The 18,878-nt window shown below is 43.9% G+C and overlaps 1 protein-coding gene across 2 annotated transcripts in view; it reads right to left on the bottom strand.

Annotated features, from left to right (window-relative positions):
* B3GLCT (beta 3-glucosyltransferase) overlaps positions 1–7,209 on the bottom strand; it is a 116,643-nt gene extending 109,434 nt beyond the window's left edge. Inside the window, exon 1 of one of the 2 annotated variants that reach the window (XM_081815427.1) lies at positions 6,683–7,209. In XM_081815427.1, the coding sequence (XP_081671553.1) occupies positions 6,683–6,755 (73 nt within the window). In that variant the 5' untranslated portion in view covers positions 6,756–7,209. The remainder of the gene's footprint in view (positions 1–6,682) is intronic. The other variant, XM_081815426.1, reaches the window with a different exon arrangement.
* Positions 7,210–18,878: the final 11,669 nt, after the last annotated feature.

Raw genomic sequence — 18,878 nt, 5'->3', positions numbered from 1 at the left:
CCCCTCCAGTAGCATTTGAAAACCTGCCTGTTTCCAAAGGATGCTGGAACCAAAGACTGCTTCGTTTGAATTCTGGGGTTTCTGGTTCCTTTCCCAAGGAGATGAAATATCTGAGCAGGACGCATCAGGCCTCAAGTCCATGCTTTGCTGTCTCTGAAACAGCTCCTTATTTCATTTTAAAGACAAAGCAACCAGCAATCATCTTTACATTCTACAGATACGAAAGAAAATCAGCTGGCAAGAGTCCCAGTTTCTACCTCAGCCTAGGCAGGGTTCCTGCACCTGCCAGCACATACAACCCACCTGGGGCCTTCTAAAAATGCAAATCCATAGGCCTCATCTCAGATCTTTTGAGTCAGAAAAATCTGAAGCTGGGGCCCCATAAGCTGCCTCTTAACAAAGGGGCTCATAACAAAGGGAACTGACACTGAGGTGATTCTCCTGTGTGCTGAAGTCTGACACATCGGGATACATAGCTAAATAGACTCTCAAGGGAACGGAATGGGACTATTTTTCCAACAGGCCTTGGCCATTTACCTTCTTTTACTTTGTTCACCTCGTAAATGAAGAACAAACTCCAGTATATCCACCCTCAAGGATCTGGAGAAGATAAATTCAGTGTGATGTGTAAAGAGCCTTGAGCTTCTTACGGCAAGCAATGATGTAAACTAAAATAAATCACCTTTTCAGACCATAAAATATTCTTTTAGGAGTGAAAATAAGTCATATCCCTAGAAGAAAATGGCATTGCTATAATTGAGATACATTCAAATCTTATTTGATGATACCTTTACTCATTTTTTGGTATAAACCTACAGCTTTACATCATACAAAGATTATTTTCTGTCCCAGCTTCTACCAAATCTTGGGTACCCGTACATTTTGAATTGGATTTACTGGATTTATTTTGCCAATTAAGACTCTCTCCTCTTAAAAAAAAAAAAAAATCTAGGGGCACCTGGGTGGCTCAGTCGGTAAGTGTCTGCCTTTGGCTCAGGTCATCGGGCTCCCTGCTCACCGGGAAGCCTGCTTCTCCCTCTCCCACTCCTCATGCTTATGTTCCCTCTCTCGCTGTGTCTCTTTCTGTCAAATAAATGAATAAAATCTTTAAAAAAAATAAAAAGTAATTAATTAATTAAAAAAAACCTACTCAAATTGCCCCCAAATCTCTCTGCAGCCAATCTCTCCTCTGAGCTCCAGACCCAAATCTAACTGCCCACCTGACACGCACCTGAACATCTCACATCCCCCCAAACTCAATTTGTCCAAATTGAACTCCTCATCCTCACCTCCCTCTAAAATTAAAAGTAAATTTTAGAAAAATGTCCGGGTACTTAATGTCACAGAAATGGTCAAAAGAAATTTTATATTTAACTACAATTAAAAAAATGTTTAAATTTGGTCCTTCTCCATTAGCGCCTGTATCAGTAAACAGACCCGGTACCCACCCACAGCTCATGACAGAAACCTGATTCATCCTTGACCCTCTCCTTCCTCTCAGCCCACTGTTCCCATCAACTGCCGTGTCTCAGAGATTCTTCATCATCTCTCACGTAGTTGATTCTGGCAGCCTCCTCACTGGTCCCACACGTCCTCATTGGCCACCTCTAATCCCTGCTCTACAGGACAACCAGGGCAAGTTTCTTAGAACGGTAAGTTAAATCATGTCACTCTCCTATTGCAACCCCTCAGCCACTTCCTGCTGCTCTAAGGACAAAGTCCAAAATCCTTACCCTCCTCTGCCAGATCCTGCATTGTCCAACCCCTACTGAACTTCCCAGCTCCTCTCTGAATCTCTCCAGTCCTGTCCTTTCTGCATTGCGTTCCTCCAGCACCAAGCTCTTTCCCCTGCTGGGTGTGTCCCCTCCCTCCACTTAACTGATCTCTGCTTCCCCTTCAGGTCTGAGTGCCGATGTCTCCTCCTCCAAGAAGCCTTCCATGAGCCCCTATTCCAAGGTTTCTCAACCCGGCACCCAGCACCATCAACACTAGACCAGATCCTGGATTCTTTGGAGGGGGAGGTTGTCCTGTACATGGTAGGATGTTCCTCAGCGCCTCTGGCTCGAGAAGCCAGTAGCACTCCCCGCCACATCATCCCTGTGACAACCAAAAAGTCTCTAGCCATTGATAAATGTTCCCTGAGGGGCAAGATCGCCCCCTGTTGAGAACCACTACTCTGGACTCCATCTCCCTGCCACGCGTCCTCACAGCGCCCAGAACACCCCCACCCCCGCCGCACCGCCCCACCCCCGCACCCCACAGCATTGAGCACGGTGCGATTTGTTTCTGTGTAGTGTTTAATGTCACCTTCCCCTCGAGACTGCATGCTCCACCAGGGGAAAGCCAGACTCGATCTGTCTTCTTCCTGCAATATCCCCAGTGCCTGACACATGTAGATACTCAACACTTTCTGAATAAATGAAAAAAATTCCAAGTACAGTTCTTTCTTTTAATACTATTTTTGAACTGTTAACATTTTCTAGGAGTGCAAATCAGCGCCTACACTGAATTGGGTTTCTCCGGGAAGTGGCTTAGTGAACAGAGCTTTGAAACATGGAATTAAGGGAGACTCTCAATCAATAATAGATCTGATGAACCCCCAACACTCACTAGAATTTTTCCTTTGTGTTGGGAAAGAGAATTAACACTCCTATATACTATTCTTAAGCAAGAATCTGGCAACACCAAAGATGGATTGCCCATAATGCTACAAAGATGCAAAACGTAATAACATTTGTGAATCCCCCATAAATAATCCCTTTGTGCCTAGCATAATTTCTAAGCACAAAGGGATTTATGATTTATGTTTCTAATGAAAAGCAAAAAAAAACCCAAAAAAACCTGGCCTTTAGTGTTCCAAATGAGGTCAGTTATTAGGATTTGCTCAAGTACTGGGCCCACAATGTTTGCCTCAGAACAAGTTAACAGAAGGGTCAGGATAGCTCCTCCCTACCCCCCACCCCACTCTGCCATCCCATCTGAAACAGATGCTCTTTTCCCCCCTCTCCTAATATGCTCCCCGATAAAGAGCTTGACTGTTGGCTATAGGCAAACTCCTTTGGGTCAAGTCCATAACCAAGAGGACCACGCCAACTTGGGAACCCCAGACTACCTGGACAAGAACCCATCCAGATGGGTAAAATCTCTATCAGTCATATCTGCTTAAGAAATAAAAGGAGGGTTTAAAAATTAAAAATTAAACACACACACACAAGATAACCTGGGATCAGTTCTGACTCTTGGTATCCTAAAATGTCTAACTCACTGCAATGAAAAGAATCTGAGCGAGAACTGGACCAGAATGAAAAATCAACCCTAATTTTGGCAGATGCTAACAAATTCAATCCTGACACATACAGAGTAGAAACAGGGATAAGAAAGATAAAAGTTAGTATCTTATTATTTACCATTGGTTCAAATGAGCTTCTTCACAGATGTGTCAATTAGGATTAGGTTGGCTACTGCCTGTAATAGAAAACTCAAACAATTGAGGCTTAAACAAGACAGAGGTTTATTTTTAATCTCCTGCAATACAAGTCTGGAAATAAGTGACCCAGGGCTGGCATGGTGCTCCACATCCATCCGGCACCCAGGTGGTGCTATCCTTTCTGCCCTACCATCCTTACTACTGGCTTCTGTCTTCAAGGTGACCTCACGGTCACAAGATGACCACCATGGCTCCAGCCATCAGATTTACACACAATGGGAAGGAAGATGAAACAAAGACAAGCAAACAAACAACAACAAAAAAGCATGCATCCCAGCTAGATCAGCTACCTTTAACAAGCTTCACCAAGAAACCCACACAAAAATCTCTACAGATAACTCAGTGGCTGCCCCTGCTTGCAAGGGCCACTGAGAAACTTTTTCTCGCTGGACACACTGCCTCCGCCACCACCATGACATTCCTCCATTCCTCCCCTCATAACAACAACCATAGACTGGAAACAAATTTATTCCTCACAGCTCTGGAAACTAGAAGTCCAAGATCAAGGTGCCAACAGGGTTGGTTTCTGCTGAGACCTCTTTCCTTGGCTTGCAGGTAGAAAACTCTTCTGTGTCCTCACATGACCTCTTCTCTGTTTGAGTGCATCCCTGGTGTCTCTTCCTCTTCAGAGAAGGATAAGGACATGGTCCTGCTGGATTAGGGTCCCACCCTTATGACCTCATTTACTCTTTATCATCTCCTTGGAGGTCCTATCTCCAAATACAGTCACCCAACATTCCTGATTATCTAATAGGTTTTTTAGTTAGGAAAAGAAGGAACTACAGGTTATTGAGTAGGCAGATAGCAGTCTTTGCCACAGTAGAATCAGTACGTTAAAACTGTAAGAAATGGCAAAGTTCTGGTATTTTATCTAGTTTATGCCTCCTGTTTTATATGAGAAAACTGAGCTCAAACCCACTAGGAGCCACACAGTGGCTGACGTAGAGGTGTGAATAAATCTGATTCTAGAACTGGCACTGGACTTTAGAACTGAAGTTGCAGTGAATTTGGTCTGTATAATCATATGGGTTTAAAATAAATTTTCTATATTGACTTTTCTCTAACAACTCAAGTGAATATGCTACAGTTTGTGGGAAAACTAAACTATATATATACCCAGGCCAAACTTATAAGGGAATATTTAGAGTATTTTTAAGCAATCAGGACTGTTCACATGCCTCAGAATTCCTATCATAAGCTCCGTTTTAGCAAGATTCCAAGATACTTGGTTTCCAGATCTATAGAGTGCGTACCACATCTTTCTGCATCTTGGTGCTCCCCCAACACCACCAAAGCAGAGCTCAATAAACTGAGCTCGGGATTTTTTTCAGAAACCTCAAAGAATACAGCTTCTTGTCTGCCAACCCATGAAAGCCAGTTCACAAAGCCAAATGTCTCACAGGGACCTTTTAATAGGTTTTATGTCTTATTTATTGTGCTTATCTGACAACTTCACAATGTTAATAGACATCTCTAAAAATATGTTGACATTTTGGTTCATTCTGACTATCCTTCAATGTATTATCAAGTTTGGGCAGTACAGATATTCCCTTAAGTGCAGTAAAAAATAGATACGTACAGCAATACAAATGGGTATTTCAGCCCATACGTTGAATATATTATGTACAAATATTATATCCCCAGTACACCATTATAAAGTTCTGTGCTATAAATAGAATGCCAATTTCAGCTACCACCCACCCCATTTGGTTAGGTGCAAAACTTCCAGGCAGCAAGCCAACTAATGCAGCCAACAGTCACCTAGTCAATTTCCCACCCCTCCAACCTCCCCTTCTCCCTGGGCTGCCCCCCTCCCAGGGATGCATTATTTCTTCCACTGAAGTAGATCTCCAAGTTCAGTTGCTCCCCACCTCAATTATAGCTTTCTGTGCCTAAGGTGCCCGAACATTTTTAATTACATTGTTGCTTACTTAATCATGCGTGTGAACAATTAACAATTAATCTCACTCGATTTTCCCACACTTACTGAGCACCTATAGAAAAGCGAGGGATATGCAAATAACGTCCTTATTCGGAGAGTTTAAATCCAAATAAAACCGAGCTGTACAGGTTCCGGTGGGCTTCCAAAAAGCAATGTGCTATAACGCTACGTCTCTTCCTAAATTGCACCATTCTGCCATTTCTAAAAATCTGAAATTACTGCCTTTTAACAGACTGGAAACACAAAAGTCCAGGTTAGAGGACAATAACCCCGAGAACACTGAAAAGGGAGTAATTTTTTCCCCCAAGCTTTCAAATTTGAACAAATCTCACCATAAATGTCAATTAGAACGATTTTTTTTTTCACTTTGCCACATCATTTTACGATAAAGGGGAGAAAATGCTCTTTTGAGGAGAACGGAAGAAAAAGGGGATGGGGCATTATGGCCGCAGCAGACCCGACAAGCATTGTTTCCAGAAGTGTTCTCTAATTTTCCTCCATAAAGACCCAAGATTGGGGAATGTCTCCACTGCTTCCCCCACGCCACCACCGCACACACTGAGGGCCCAGCCGGGCACCCCGATCCTCCCTTCCCGGCCGAGGAATCTGTAGAAGTACCAAGTTGGCATCTCAGCCCTGGAGACCCGGGCACGGCCGGAAGACCCCGCAGAGAACCCCTGCAGTGGCGGTGCCCTCCCTAGCCGCCCCCCTCTCCTGCCCGGCGCGGAGGTGCGGGGCGAGCGGGCGGCCCCGGCCGCAGGGCCCGCCCGCCTCCAGCCTGTGGCGCCCGCGCGGGGCGTGTGGGGCGCGCGGGGCAGGCGGGACGCGGGCGGAAGGCAGGGGGGCGGGACCGCAGCCGCCGCTTCCCTGCTCTCAAAGTTTCTTGCAGTTGCACATTCACTCAGCGCTTCCTGTGGGGGTGAGCGCCTCGCCCTCCCGGCTCGGCCGGCCGCCAGCTCCCGGCGGAAGGAGGCGGGCAGACGCGAGTGGGGCCGGGGCGGCGGCGGGACCCAAGGAGCCGAAAGGGGCCGGGCGCGATGCGCCCCGGGGTCCCGGAGAGCCAGGTCCCCACCCGGACGCCGCGAGAGGGCGCTGCCGCCGGCGCGGCGGGGACGGGACGACGGGACACGGGCGCCCGCGGGGCAGGGCTGGGCCGCCCGGCACCTCCTCACGCGCGAGGTCGTGGGACCCGGGTGGCAGCGCCCGGGAAGCCCACGCCTCTCCCGTGCGCGCCCGGGCCGCCCGCTACTTACCCAGGGAGCAGGTGAGGAGCGAGAGCAGTGCCGGGAACGCGAGGCGGAGGCCGCGGCGAGCGAGCGGCAGCATCCCGGCGGCGGGAGCTGCGCGCCCTACTGGGGCGCGGGGACGGGAGACGCGCGGGGAGCAGAGCTGCGCCGCTGCCGCCCCTGCCGCCGCGGCTGACCCTTCTCCGCCGGCTCCCCTCCTCCCTCGTCGGGCTCCGCCGCGCCGGCTCTGGCCGCGCCCTCTGGCGGCCGACTTCGGGAGCGTCCTCGTGCCGGTTCGAGCGCCCGCGGTTGTGGCTCGCGGCTGTGCCTGGGGTCCCGCCGCCCGTTGAGGGTAGGGGAGGCTGCACCTCCGCTAGGACAGCGACCCTCTTCCAGGCCTGTGGCCTGTGCTCCCTCAGGCCATTAGTCTCCAGTCCTTTTTTTCCTTCTCCCTTACCTAGGCCCCCTCTTCTACCTTCCTGTCCTCCCACCTTACTCCACCTCCCTTTCCTGGGATCCTGGAGTAGATCAGTAGGTCTCCTTCTTACTCCCAAAGTGAGGGACTGGTGGGGGGGGCGGGGAGGGGAGGAGACTGGGAGCAGAGTCACTCTTCCTCTCGGCTAATGTACCATCTGCTATTAAAAAAAAAATCAATCATTCAACTCTTAATATTGTTGGCACCCGTGTTCTACGTTGATGAAAGTGTTTTTAATCAGCTCAGCTAATTTACTTAATATCCTCTTTTTTTAATGGGATTTGGCCAATAGCTTAGGCCTGGAATTTGGCTTTCAATAGAAGTTTGTGTAAATGTAATTTCGTATAAATGTAATTTTAAGTGTTCACCGTAGTGGAAGAGGGAGGGTGTAATTTTATTCAAAACGTCTAACAAAAATTAAATTGGAATACAGAGAAGTGGAGTGACCTCAGGTGGAGAGTGCCTTTTGTCCCCATGGGACTGTCAAGGGGCTCCCTCCCCAGCCAGGAGGTGTGGTAGCCTGGCAGAGGGCTGGCCCCCTTATGTTGTGTGGTGGGTAGAGGAGGAAAGCAGTAACAAATGAAGAACTATGAACCCCCTCTAATGGTTCTTCACTGCTTTGGGCCTCCAAGCCTTGACTCATGTCTCTCTCCTAGAAAGTGTATGGGACCAAGTGCCCATCCTTTACCTGAGATTAGACCATGACCACCTGAAGGCTGTGTCCATGTTCTCATTCATACTTCATCATATTTTTTGGATGCCTACTCTGTGCCTGGGATTGTGCTAAGCACACTACCAACACCAGTATCTTCCACATGGACATGCAACATTCACCCACTTGCTAAACGTTAAATGAAAACCAGTGTCAGGTGGTAGGAATACAAGTAAGATGTTGGGATAACAGCAAAGCAGGTGCTGAATAAATGCTTGTTGGCTTGAGCCTTATAAATGTGAAGACCAGGGGCACCTGGGTGGCTCAGTCATTAAGCGTCTGCCTTTGGCTCAGGTCATGATCTTTGGATCAGGTCTCTGGTTCCTTGCTCAGTGAGGAGCCTGCTTCTCCCTCTCCCTCTGCCCCTCCCCCCGCTTATGCACTTTCTCTCTGTCAAATAAATAATCTTAAAAAAAAAATATGAAGACCATTAAGGGGTTTAACCTTGAATACGTTAGGATAGTATTGTCATTTCTCAGTTCAACATCTGCAGCAAGGCTTTTAAAAAAGTTCGGAGGCTGTGGGTTTTCTCTGGTTTACATTGACTTCTTAAAACTGGGAACTAAATATCTTGTGTGTTATCTATTTTGTGTGAATGCAAATCTTGTTCCATTCAGCCAGGGTTTGTGGCTACATGTCAATACTGTTTTTATAAAAAGGGAAAAGAAATGTAAGAATCCTTCCTTTCATTTTTTTAGTGAAGCTTCTCAAATTTATAGTTGACTGCATTGATCCCTTTCATCTTCTAAAATGTACCTGCCTGGTTAAGAGTTCTAGAACTTTTCCAATTTCCAAAGCTGTTTAGCTTCCTTCCAAAAATATATTCCTCAAATATATTTGATATTGAATATTAAACTAAGGCGTGTTTACATAGACACAGAAGCCTAATAATTAAGCAGCTTGCTTACCGTGTATGTGTTCAAATACCTACTTCATATTTGGTAACAAGCCACTCTAGGTGCTCCATCAGTGTTTTCATCAAAATTCACAATAGGAGAGTATTTTGTGTGCTGGAACAAGGTGTGGGGAATGGAGCCCTAAAGACAACAGAGAGCGCACACTGTTTAAGTAATAAACCTGCCCTGCCGTTCTCCCGTTCCACAGTAGACATAGATAAATGGCACATTACAAAGCTCCATAACTCACATTTTAAAAAGGATTACCTTTCACTTACTCTAATCATATGATAAATGAACTTCCTGGGAGTTCCTCTCCCAAAAACAGGTTGAGAGGTTCCTGGAATAAAATGTGCACGTGAGGACACTAACAGATTCGTGGTTAGGCACCGCTTGCCATCTGAAACACCAACTGTAAGGGGACAGCTTTTAATGGGAAAAAAATAAATGTCATAAACTGTAAGATTGGGATCTGAAAAAAAGAGCAGGCCTTGGCTCTCTCTTCCTGGAGTTCACTCATCTTGATTTCAGATGCCACCCCCATACTGGCCCCTGAAAATATGTCCCTCCCCTTTGCAGGGATGGAGTGAGGAGTCCCCTCTTTTGAGGGAGGAGGGCCTATTACAACATAACTATAACAGTTCGGTAATTTCTAAAAGGATTTTCTAAATGCCAAGAAAGAATATAAAGACATATGCATAAAACCCTAGGTAGTCAAATAATCTCATAAGCAAGCTCCAAATAGATGGTTTCTGAGCTTATAATAACTATAGACCCAAAAGCCTGGACTCCATTCATTCATTCAATTGATAGTGAATGGCTTCTAGCTTGTGTGTCCATTACTAGGTTTTGAAGCAGATACAATGAAGCATGGCACTGGGCACGAGAACTCACAGTCCAGTTAGGGAGATAAAAATGTTCGGGGGCATCTGGATGGCTCATTTAGTTGAGCAACTGAGTCTTGGTTTCAGCTCAGGTCATGGTCTCATGGGTTGTGGGATCAAGCCCAGAGTTAGGCTCTGTTGGGCTAGGCTAGGCTCCATGCTAGATTGAAGATTCTCTCCCTCTGCCCCGCCCCCTGCACGCATGTGAACTCTCTCTCTCAAATAAATAAATCTTTTTTAAAAAATGTTTCTGTGGCACCTGGGTGGCTCAGTCAGTTAAGCGTCTGCCTTTGGCTCAGGTCATGATCTCAGTCAGGGTCCTGGGATGGAGTCCCGGAGTGGGGCACTCTGCTCAGCAGGGAGTCTGCTTCTCCCTCTCCCTCTGTGCAAACGCTCTCCTTCTATGCACGCATGTGCTCTCTCTTTCAAATAAATCTTTTTTAAAAAATGTTCATAAGTAATTTTACTGCCCTGTGATAAATGCTATAGGACAGGTGGATGGAAATACTTGGGAACATACAGAGGGAAAAACAAAATGGTGGCCATGGGAATCCATCAGTAAGACAGAAGTGACTTGTCCAGGGTCTTAAAGGAGAAATAGGTTCCTGGGCTGAGAGAAAGAGGAAAGGCAGCCCAGATAGAAGCGCAATATACACAAAGCAAATCAGCCCAAAGAAGTGTGATGTTCTGGGAAGTGGCCATAGGGTGGCGCAGGCTTCTTACCCAGCCTCCTCGGAGCCTGCTACCTCTCTCCCACAACCTGGAAGTTCCTGTACCAGCAAAGACCAAGGGACAGATTCCAACTCTCCCATCTAGAAGGGCCCTCTCACACAGTTTCAGGAGAGCAGTTCTCTTCGCACACAGAGAAGCGGGCTTGGGGATTATTTTCAAAAACCTGAAATCAGGCCTAGGGTCTGACAGTGAACTAGAATGTCTAAAACTGGGTCTCCAGGACATAAGATCATTGTGATCATCAGACCTATGATTAAACCATCTGCCAACCATGTTCCACACGCCCAGAATCAGTGTACACCTGGTAACAGGAGAGCACCCAGTCACTTCACCTGAAGCTTTAAGCTTTAGGGAAGCACGAGAGTCTTTATTCCCTATAGAGAAGAGTGAGACAGGAAGAAAAGACACATAGCACGAACCTTCATGGCTCAGAGTAGATCCAGTGGCCACAGCCTCGCCCTGCAGCAGGTGCTCAGGAGGAACACTCTGATAACACAAAAAAGGTGGTCTCTCCAATGCCATAGAGGAGCTGGTCTCACTTTTCTTCCAAAGCTATTCAAAAGCCATAGGTAAAACCTATCAAGCCAGACTTTTAAACAAGACTTTTACCCAAAGAGGCTTAACCACAGGATTCTTACAAACTAACAGCTCTGAACCAAGATCCAGGAAATAAAACAAAAGTTACCATCTTGTCAGGCCCCAGGACAAGCCCAGAAATCCAAAACTATTGGTTTTTTGGTTTTCTGTTCTTTTGAAGATACTGTATGGTATAAACACTTCTCTGCAAAAAAAAGAAGGAAAAAAGCTATCTCCTAGAAACTTCTGATCAGAAACAGATCATCCACTTGACTGTTTTGTTCTCCTTTCTAGAATCACATATCCTCCTGTTCTCAGGAAAATTCAGGAATTGCTCCTAATAGGTATAGCAACAGGAGCAATAGGAAGTGTCTGCATTTGACTTTTTTTAAAGCAATTGAAGTATATTTTATCTCCCCTCCATGATCCATTCTATTTTTATTATTACTCAATTTATTTAAACTAAAAACAAACACATAATTCACCCATTTCTCCTATTCTCTACCTCTCCACCTCTGGGAACCAATCTGTTCTCTGCATCTATGAGTTTGCTTTTTTTTTTTAATATATACATATATTTTTTAGTTTCTGCATATAAGAGAGATCATATAGCATTTGTCTTTCTCTGTCTGATTTATTTACTTAGCATAATGCCTTCAAGGTCCATACATGTTGTTGCAAATGGTAAGATTATTCTTTTTCATGGCTGAATAATATTCTTTACTATTTCTTTTTTCTTTAGCCATTCATCCATCAGTGGACACTTAGGTTGTTTCCATATCTTGGCTATTGTAAATAATGCTGCAATGAACATTGGGGTGCAGATATCTTTTTGAACTGGTTTTCATTTCCTTCAGATAAATACCCAGAAGTAGAGTTGCTGGATCATATCACAGTTCTATTTTTACTTTTTTTTTAATTTAAATTCAAGTTAATTAACACATAGTGTATTATTAGTTTCAGGGGTAGAATTTAGTGATTCATCAGTTGCATACAACACCCAGTGCTCATTACATCAAGTGCCCTCCTTAATGCCCATCACCCAGTTAGCCCATCCCCCACCAACCTTCAGTTTGTTCCCTATAGTTAAGAGTCTCTTATGGATGGACGCCTGGGTGGCTCGGTCAGTTGAGCATCTGCCTTTGGCTCAGGTCATGATCCCAGAGTCCTGGGATCGAGTCCTGCATCAGGCTCCCTGCTCAGTGGGGAGCCTGCTTCTCCCTCTGCCTGCCCCTCCCCCCTGCTTGTGCTCTTATGGTTGGCCTCCCTCTCTGTTTTTATCTTATTTTTTCTTCCTTTCTCCTATGTTCATCTGTTTTGTTTCTTAAATTCCACATATGAGTGAAATCATATGGTGATTGTCTTTCTCTGACTTATTTCACTTAGCATAATACCCTCTAGTTCCATCCACGTCATCACAAATGGCAAGGTTTCATTATTTTTGATGGCTGAGTACTATTCCATTGTATATATACCACATCTTCTTTATCCATTCATCTGTTGATGGATATCTGGTTCTTTCCATAGTTTGGCTGTTGTGGACATTGCTGCTATAAACATTGGGGTGCAGGTGTCCCTTTGAATCACTATTTTTGTATCCTTTGGATAAATACCTAGTAGTGTTATTTATGGTTTGTAGGGTAGTTCTAAAACCTCCATACTGTTTTAGAGAGTGGCTACACCAGTTTGCATTCCCACCAACAGTGTAGGAGGGTTCCCCTTTCACCGAATCCTCCATAACATCTGTCATTTCCTGACTTGTTAATTTTAGCCGTTCTGACTGGTGTGAGGTGATATCTCATTGTGGTTTTGATTTGTATTTCCCTGATGCCGAGTGATTTTGAGCACTTTTTCACGTGTCTGCTGGCCATTTGTGTGTCTTCTTTGGAGAAATGTCTGTTCATGTCTTCTGCCCACCTCTTGACTGGATTTTTTTTTTTCTGGGTATTGAGTTTGATAAGTTCTTTATAGATTTTGGATACTAGCCCGTTATCTGATATGTCATTCACAAATACCTTCTCCATTCCATAGGCTGCCTTTTAGTTTTATTGATTAGTTCCTTTGCTGTGCAAAAGCTTTTTATCCTGATGAAGCCCCAATAGTTCATTTTTGCTTTTGTTTCCCTTGCCTCTGGAGACATATTTAGCAAAAAATTGCTGTGGCCGAGGTCAAAGAGGTTGCTGCCTGTGTTCTCTTAAGATTTTGATGGATTCCTATCTCACATTTAGGTCTTTCATCCATTTTGAATTTTTTTTGAGGAACCTCCATACTGTTTCCCATAGTGGCTGCACCAGTTTACATTCCCACCAAGTGGGATCTGCACTATTTCCAGATGACATATTAAATATAGAAAACCCTAAAGACTCCATCAGTAAACTTAGAACTAATAAAACAAATTCAGTAAAGTTGCGTGATACAAAATAAGTACACAACAATCTGTTGTGTTTCTATATACTATAATTAAGTATCAGAAAGAGAAAGAAACAATCCCATTTACAACTGCATTAAAAAGAATAAAATACCTAGGGGTAAATTTAACCAAGGAGGTGAAAGACCTGTATATTGGAAATTACCAGAAAGTAATGAAAGAAAATGAAGAAGACATAAATAAATAAATAAATAGTTTTGTTGTGCTTTTATTAAGACTTTTTTTAAGAACAGAAGCTGTGGGCCATGACTGCACAGCAGCTTACCCGAAATATATTGGTGTTTTTGGTGCTGTTGCTAGTAAGTAGTCCCTTATTTTACCGTAGCTGATTTCAGGTGTAGGATCCTGGTTAATAAACTTGACAAAATAAATAAAAATTAGTTTTCATTTCTCCATCAATAAACACGTCACAGAGTAACTGCAGGTATGAGGCCCACACGTGACCTGTTGAGGTTGGGAAAAGAAATGCATTTCCTGGGGAGATCACAGTCCTGTTGAGAGGACCAAGATGTGCATAAATGCCATGAGCTCACGTAGAATATGGTAAATACCCTAACTAAGAAGCATCTGAATGAAGTATGACAGAAGTGCAGGGAGAAGGACAGCACATCCCCCTGGGGTACCAGAGAGGGTCTCACACACGGGGGAGGCGAACTAGGGGTTAGGGAACAGATGGGCTCTCCACAGCGAGAGAAGGTAGGAAGGACATTCCAAAAGAGAGAACAGGGGGCACTGTTACATGGAAGCTGGGAGCTATGAGTTCAAAGACTGATGAGTTCAGTTTGGCCAATACATAAGAAATATGAAGGAGAAGCCAGTTTGGGCTGCCTTGAGGAGGACTTTAAATGCCATGCTAAGGAGACTGACCTTCCACTGAGCGTTCCAGGGAGGGCAGTGGAGAGATGGGAAAGACACTTCAGTGGTGATGACAAAACCCTCCACCATGGGACTGTAGCTCTCAAGGCATATCTTTTGTCCTAAGTCTGCAATCACTATCAGAAAACCCAGTACATGATGTGTACCCAATTCATGTGTGCTGGGTATTGATTTCATGAAAGAGCTCTGCTATGAAAAAAGTAATTCGGTGGTAACATTTTAGATGCATTGGAGAGGGGAAGGAAGAGGAGCAAGAACGGTTAGGAAAACAAAACAGTACACCTGAAACTAATATAACATCATATGTTAACTACCTGGAGTTAAATAAAAACCTAAAAAACACATAGAAAACAAAACAAAATCATGAGAAAAGGATAAAGGAAGGGAAACCAAGATGTGTAGAACACATGCTATAGCTTGGACTCAGCCAGTTAACTTTCAAATATGTTACTTCATTTAACCCTCCCAAAAAATGTATATAAAAGGACTATTCTCATTCCCACTTTACAGAGTAGTAAACTGAGTCAGGCAGGTCAAACACCAACAGCCAGAACTGCCTCTAGTGGCAGTTTCTTTCCACAAAGTCATGCTCTTTAACCAAGATGGTAGCAGCAAGAAGAGAAGGTGTCACTGTGAAGGCATGACAGAGGTCAGATCCATAGTACGGTTCTTGTGGGTGAGCAGATATCGGCTGGAACAAAGAGACCACAGAAGGAGACAGCTGGAGCAATGAACTAAAATGGAGATCTGCCAGAGGAATGAGTTGGTAGGGGAAAATGGAAGATTATCAGTACTACCGTTATTAATGACAGCTATGCCCTTACAAAATCAATAGATGAATAGTAATAGCTAACACGTAATAAGCACTTATACACCAGGCACTCTACTAAGGGCTTTACATGCATTACTTCTTGTTAAATAATATTTCATTCAATTCTCAAAACTTTTTGTAACAATACTGAAATATTATTTGCTTTTTTCTCTGTGTTTCCACCACTGGTGCAAAGGCAGTGTGGGTAGAAGGGTTATTTATTGCCTTGGCACTAATCCAGGGCAGCGGCAACAACAACATAAAAGCCAAGTTAGTGCTTAATGAAGCAAATTACTCATTTTCTGAAATTACACCCTGAGTACATACTTTTTGATATTTTGTGTGGTGAAACTGAGGTGTGGCATAAAAGTGTTTCTCCTGTATGTCAAACTATAACGTCCTCTCAAGAAAAAACACTGGTGTGATGGTTTGAGTTGCAAGCTGAACTAGCTGCTTTTTTTCACAGAACACCATTTTTCTTTTTTTTTTTTTTAAAGATTTTTTATTTATTTATCTGAGAGAATGGGAGACAGCATGAGAGGGGAAGGGTCAGAGGGGGAAGCAGACCCCCTGCCGAGCAGGGAGCCCAATGTGGGACTCGATCCTGGGACTCCCACCATTTTTCATTGATAGATTGACAAACCATGGCCATTCAAAGTTAGGGACTGGGCCAACATTTTTTTTTTTTTTTTCAAAAAAAAACAAGTGAGCCTGTCACTTCAAGGAAAACAGCTGATGGTATTTGTTGCCAACAATAAAATTGAAGCTTTGACATGAAACTTGAATTTTGGAAAACTTGTATCTGTAACCATGAGTGTAATAGCTTCCCAATCCTTGAAAACTTTTCCAGGAGATCAAAGGTGGTGGTGAGAAATACCATTTTTTTTGATATCATATACTGACATGGGTCAACATTTGAAAGACCTGCATACTTCCGTGAAACAATATTCTCCAAATGACCTGTGTGTGATGTTACAAAATCACAAATGGGTTTTAGAAAGTTCTTTTCAAAGTAAAAGATCAATGGGGTTTAATGTAACACAAAAAGTTCTCTGATACGGCTTCAGATTCCATGTTGCAATGAATGTTTAAGAAATTCCCAATCATCTCAAGTTTTGGTGTAGTATCAAAGAATGCCTTCAATTAAATGAAAAGATTTTTAAAAATCTCTCCATTTTTCAACTGTGTATCTGTGAAGCTGGATTTTCTTCACTTACTTCATTCAAAACAATATATCCCACCAGATAAAATAAAAAAAGCAAATATGAAAAAAATCCACTCATCTTCTATTAAACCAAACGTTAAGGAATTTACAAAAATGTGAAATAATGACACTCTTCTCCTTATTATTTTTCTTTTGGAAAATATAGTTATTTATCATAAAAATATATTAACAGATGATGGGTTAAGTATTGTTATTTTTATCTATTAATATGTTTAAATTTCTTGGGTCTTGTATCTAATGCAGCAAGTATTTATAGATATGACCCACATAAACAAAAGTTGTTTAGGGTCCTCAATAATTTTTAAGAGTATACAGGGGTCCTGGGACCAAAAGATTTGAAAACCACCAATTCAGGACATATACCTTGTAAAGCATGGGTTCCAGGACTCAAACCCTGGTCTGACTCCAAAACCCTTTCTCCTGCCCTGAATTGCTCCCTGTTTAGTTATAGATTTATTGCATTTGAAGTCCCAAATTTCCAAGGATCCCACTTTGGCTTTCAGGTTACCTAATTAAACCCCTAATCATTAGGGATTTAAAATAAGTATCAGTTAGATGGGCCAAGTTATATTGTGGTAACAAACAACCCGAAAATTTCAGTGGCTTACAATTACAAAGGCTTTCTTGGTCCTGCCAAGTCTGCTGCTGGCCTGGGCGACCTTCCAGGCCAGCTGTGCTCCATTGTCAGTGGTCTCAGGCTGCCTGCCATCTCAGCTCAAGTTCTCCTTCACAGTCATTGTTGTAGTAGAGGTGCCTGCTGGAGAGCCATGCACCAGCTGTCAGAGGCCTCCAGCAACAGCAAACAGTCATCTCCTCTTGGGTTTCCCTGCAGGGTGGGGCAGGTGCAGTCCTCATGGCCAGAACAGAGGAGAGCTGGATACTGCTGGTTATGCTGGTTACTGTCCAGCATCCAGTCCCTCTGAACCCCCATCTTCCACCACCCCAGTGTCTGCTCTGAAGAGATGCTGTGCTAGACGCTAGGGGGCATGAGCAAGGTTCAGTTCCCAGAACTCTGCCTCCGCCCTTCAGAAACTCACCATTTATCTAGAAAGAAAAGATAAGAATACAAAGACGGCTCTGTAGCTGACGTTGTAAAGCTCTTTACTATTTATCAAATAACCATGAAAATAATTGCTGAATGAGGCAGCTAGAGGAGAAGTCTGGATGAATCGAACGGTTTTGAGTGTCCTTGGGAAAAGAAAGCTCTGGGTTGGATAATCAAGGATGATTTCAGGGATAAGGTAGGATTTGAATAGAGGTCATGAAATGAGGGAAGGATCCAAAATGGTAGAAATGGAAAAGCGGTGGGGGAGAAAAAGACATAAAGTCAGTGAAGTGAGAGAAATATTTTCAAGAGGACCAATAGACTAATGTGGCTACAGGTGATGTCTGTCTGGTGAGGAGAGTAGCAAGCCCTGGACAGGGGCCCTGCCCTCAAGAGGGCTCAAGTCTCTGGGAAGAGAGGGCGCAGCTGACCAGCTCCCACGAAAGGAGGCCACAGGGCCCTGAGGACTTCTAATTAATCAACAAGAGAAATGTTAGGTAGAGATACAGACATCATTTGTTCTAACTGAAAAATCTAGAGCCAAAATAGAACCAAATTTTTGTCTTTCTTTCTAAAATTGTACTTCCTTTGTAATTCCCCAACTTTGATAACAATAAAATAGCTTGGCATGATAATGTCTTACACAAATGAAAATACAATTTTCAGAAATAGCATTTCAGTAACTTTAAGTCAAGCGGATGTTGGACTATTTGGCTTAAATTAAATTGTCAATGGCTTTCAAGAGTAGGCAAGTCCTGTTTTTTGTGTTTTCCTGCCTTGTGACATCTACTGACATCTACTTTTGGAGGGATATAAAATGAAAGAGAAGAAAGAAGGAAACCCCAAATTTTGAGATGCAGGCTGTGCCTCTGCCAGGGAAGCTGCCCTGACTCACTGAAGCACTCAGGGTTTGGAGGAGAGTGGGGACAAATTCAAATGCGGCAGTAGTCAGGGAAGAGAAGAGATTGCAAGGAGACACATTGCAGGCATCGAATTTAAAGGACCTGTGAAAGATTGAAATCAACATCTTCTTTCTGTGATCCCTGCATGATAACATTTCTTAGTTTGTTTAAATGTTTGAGGTTAAATCAAAGACTATATAATGCTAGAACAGAGTAAAAGAGTTGAAGCAAGATGGCTGAGGCTTTGAATGGCAGGCCTGCAAAGGTGTACTTTCTCTTATAGTCACGAGGAACCCAGCTCATTGTTGAAAGGCTGATACTCATGGAGGTAGCCCATTAAGAAGACTCTGGCGAGAGGGGGCGGAGCAAGATGGCGGAGGAGTAGGAGACCTGGATTTTGTCTCCTCTCAGGAATTCAGCTGGATAGGGATCAAACCATTCTGAACACCTACGAACTCAACAGGAGATCGAAGAAAAGAAGAGCAACAACTCTCTCATCAGAAAAGCGACCACTTTCTGGAAGGTAGGATGTGTGGAGAAGTGAATCCGAGGCGATGCCAGAGATGCCAGAGATAGAAACGCGTGGTCACAGGCCGGGTGAGCACGGAGTGCGGCCGGAGACCGGGGAGACGGGAGTGACTGACGGCTTTTCTCTGGGGGC

Source organism: Leptonychotes weddellii, chromosome 3 (genome assembly GCF_054177405.1).
Source record: "Leptonychotes weddellii isolate Sample4059 chromosome 3, ASM5417740v2, whole genome shotgun sequence".
Taxonomy (NCBI): Eukaryota; Metazoa; Chordata; class Mammalia; order Carnivora; family Phocidae; genus Leptonychotes; species Leptonychotes weddellii.
The sequence above is the reverse complement of the archived record's forward strand: the minus strand, read 5'-3'. Positions and strand labels throughout refer to the sequence as shown.